Source organism: Neophocaena asiaeorientalis, unplaced genomic scaffold, assembly GCF_003031525.2.
Source record: "Neophocaena asiaeorientalis asiaeorientalis breed wild unplaced genomic scaffold, Neophocaena_asiaeorientalis_V1.1 scaffold694, whole genome shotgun sequence".
Lineage (NCBI taxonomy): Eukaryota > Metazoa > Chordata > Mammalia > Artiodactyla > Phocoenidae > Neophocaena > Neophocaena asiaeorientalis.
Genome location: NW_020174226.1, coordinates 351,258 through 353,384, shown reverse-complemented (window position 1 = coordinate 353,384; position 2,127 = coordinate 351,258). Strand labels below are relative to the sequence as shown.

The 2,127-nt window shown below is 64.5% G+C and overlaps 1 protein-coding gene across 1 annotated transcript in view; it reads right to left on the bottom strand.

The window, feature by feature from the left end:
- The window catches only part of KMT5C (lysine methyltransferase 5C), an 8,369-nt gene that overhangs the window by 2,463 nt on the left and 3,779 nt on the right, over positions 1 to 2,127 (bottom strand). Inside the window, exons 6-8 of the mRNA XM_024755226.1 lie at positions 2,034 to 2,053; positions 210 to 346; positions 1 to 82 (exon numbers count right to left, since the gene is read on the bottom strand). The exon at positions 1 to 82 is cut by the window's left edge and continues 28 nt beyond it. Coding sequence (XP_024610994.1) covers positions 1 to 82; positions 210 to 346; positions 2,034 to 2,053 — 239 coding nt within the window. The remainder of the gene's footprint in view (positions 83 to 209; positions 347 to 2,033; positions 2,054 to 2,127) is intronic.

Sequence of the window (2,127 nt, the reverse complement as noted above, 5' to 3'; positions counted from 1 at the left end):
CGTCTCCCGGAGCTCATACTTGTCCACGGGCCGGGGCGGCAGGGGCTCCTTGGGCTGCAGTCGGAAAGCTCCTTCGCCTCTCCTAAGGATGGGAGGGAAATGAGGAGGGAGGGAGGGAAATGAGGAGGGAGGGAGGGGTGGGCCCTGAGGATGCACTTCTGGTTCCCAGGATCCCAGGGACCGTGTCCCTTCCTGCAGGCCATCCCCACCTCTCGCAGGTGTAGCATTCACAGTGCTCATTCTTTTCACCGAAGAAGCCTTCGCCGTAGAAGCAGGTCACCTCGTCCCCTGGCTCGATGTCCCGGAGCACCTTCACGCAGGCTGCGTTCCCATCTGCAGGTACGAACTAGGGGCCAGGAGGCTCAGCGCCCTGTCCTGGGAGTGGCCTGGCTCCACCCCGCCTGGCCTGGCACCCTGGCCTCAAGGGTCCCCCTAGGATGGGCAGCGCCAGGAGCCCGGGGAAGAGCCCTGCCCAGGGCCTGCCCTCAGCATGCACTCCCTGACCCTCCCCCGTTTTGCTGGCTCCCACCCTCCCTGCAGGACATGACCTAACCAGCCCCTGGCACCATGCACAAGAACTGCTCCCTCCAGCACTCCTTCTCGGGCTCCTCTGACACACCCTGCCAGCCTGCACCTCAGTGGCCGAGATGTGCGCCTCTGCCTGGCTCTGCAGCCTGCCCTCCCCGAGGCCTGTGTCCACCCCGCAGCCCCAGTCCAGGATCGCCACCCCTCTCGCCTGCCTGCTCCTGACTCCAAGCTCCCCATTTGGGAGAGGCAGCACTCCCACCCATCTGTCCATCCTAGCCTGACACACACCTGGGAGTGCCCCTGGCCGCCCGCCCACCCACCTGACGCCAGGACAACTGGCCGGCACCTCTCGAGCGGGCAGTGTTGGGTGTCCTCTTTCCCTCCCTCCCTGAGACCCCAGCTGCCCCTCATCACCTCCTATACAGCTCTGCCCCAGGCTACCTGCCAGGCCCACCCCCGAAGCTCCCAGAGCAGCGGCACCAGGGCCTCTGAGAACCAAGCCCCCTTCACTCACTCCGTGGGAGCCTCCATGGGGCAGACCCAGCTCACGCTGACACACGAGGCGGGAGCTACTGTGCCTCCTTGCTCTCCGGTGTGGCGCCTCCCCTCTGAGATGCCCTAAAGCGGCCCCATTTGCCCTCAACACCTAGAAAAATCCTACTCCTCCTTCAACGCCTGGCTCCAGCGTCACTTCCATGCAGCCTGCGGTTCCACACCACGTGGTGGCTGACCCCCACCTCACCGAGCTTTGCTCGACTCTCCATCCTATCCAGCGTCTGTGCCCCGAAACCCACGGAACAGTGTGCAGAGTCACAGGACGCTGCCACACACCCAGCCTTCACGACTGTCCCAGGAGGCAAGTTCTCCCCGTTTCCCATCCGAGAAGAGAAAACAGGGCCAGGGCAGCAGAGCCAGGACTCAAACCCTCCCCACACCCCTGGGGTCCCAAGTGCGGCCAGGTGAGCCCCACACTTGGCAGGGTGCACACCCAAGGCCTTACAGGGGCCATCTCCCCACAACTCCTCTCTCTCACTGCTCCGTGCTCCACACGCAGCACAGGGTCGGGGGTGGCCTCCCAGAACCTCCTATCAGGAAGAGTCCTTGTCCTCCAGGGCAGCGCTTGCTCTGACCCCACCCCAGGAGGCCCTCCCCAGCCTCCTGCTATCACAGCTGCCGTGGGTGTCTCCCTGGGAAGCCCGGGGCCCATGGCACAGGCAGGGGCACTTTGTGTCTCCCCATCACCACACTCCCGCCAAACTGGCCCAGCCCCCCGCCCAGGTTCAGAGAAGGGAGAATGCGGCCAGCAGGTGGCAGCCTGGGTTCCAGTGTGACTTTAACCAGAGCCCCTCCCTCCTCTGACAATCGCACAAGCGCCAGTGCTGCACAGCCAGGGGTGGGAAACTACTTTGTCAGATGGGGAGACCCGGGACAGTTTTTGGCTATTCGCCGAGCAGAAAGCCCCTCCCTCGTGCACATTCCTGCGAACGGGGGTCCCCAGGTCTCACCTTGCAGTTGGGTTTGCAGTCTGGAGCCAGTTGGGGGGTCGCGGGGAGAGAAGAGAACTGGGTCAGGGAGCCAGAGAGCTGGGGCTCAACCCCT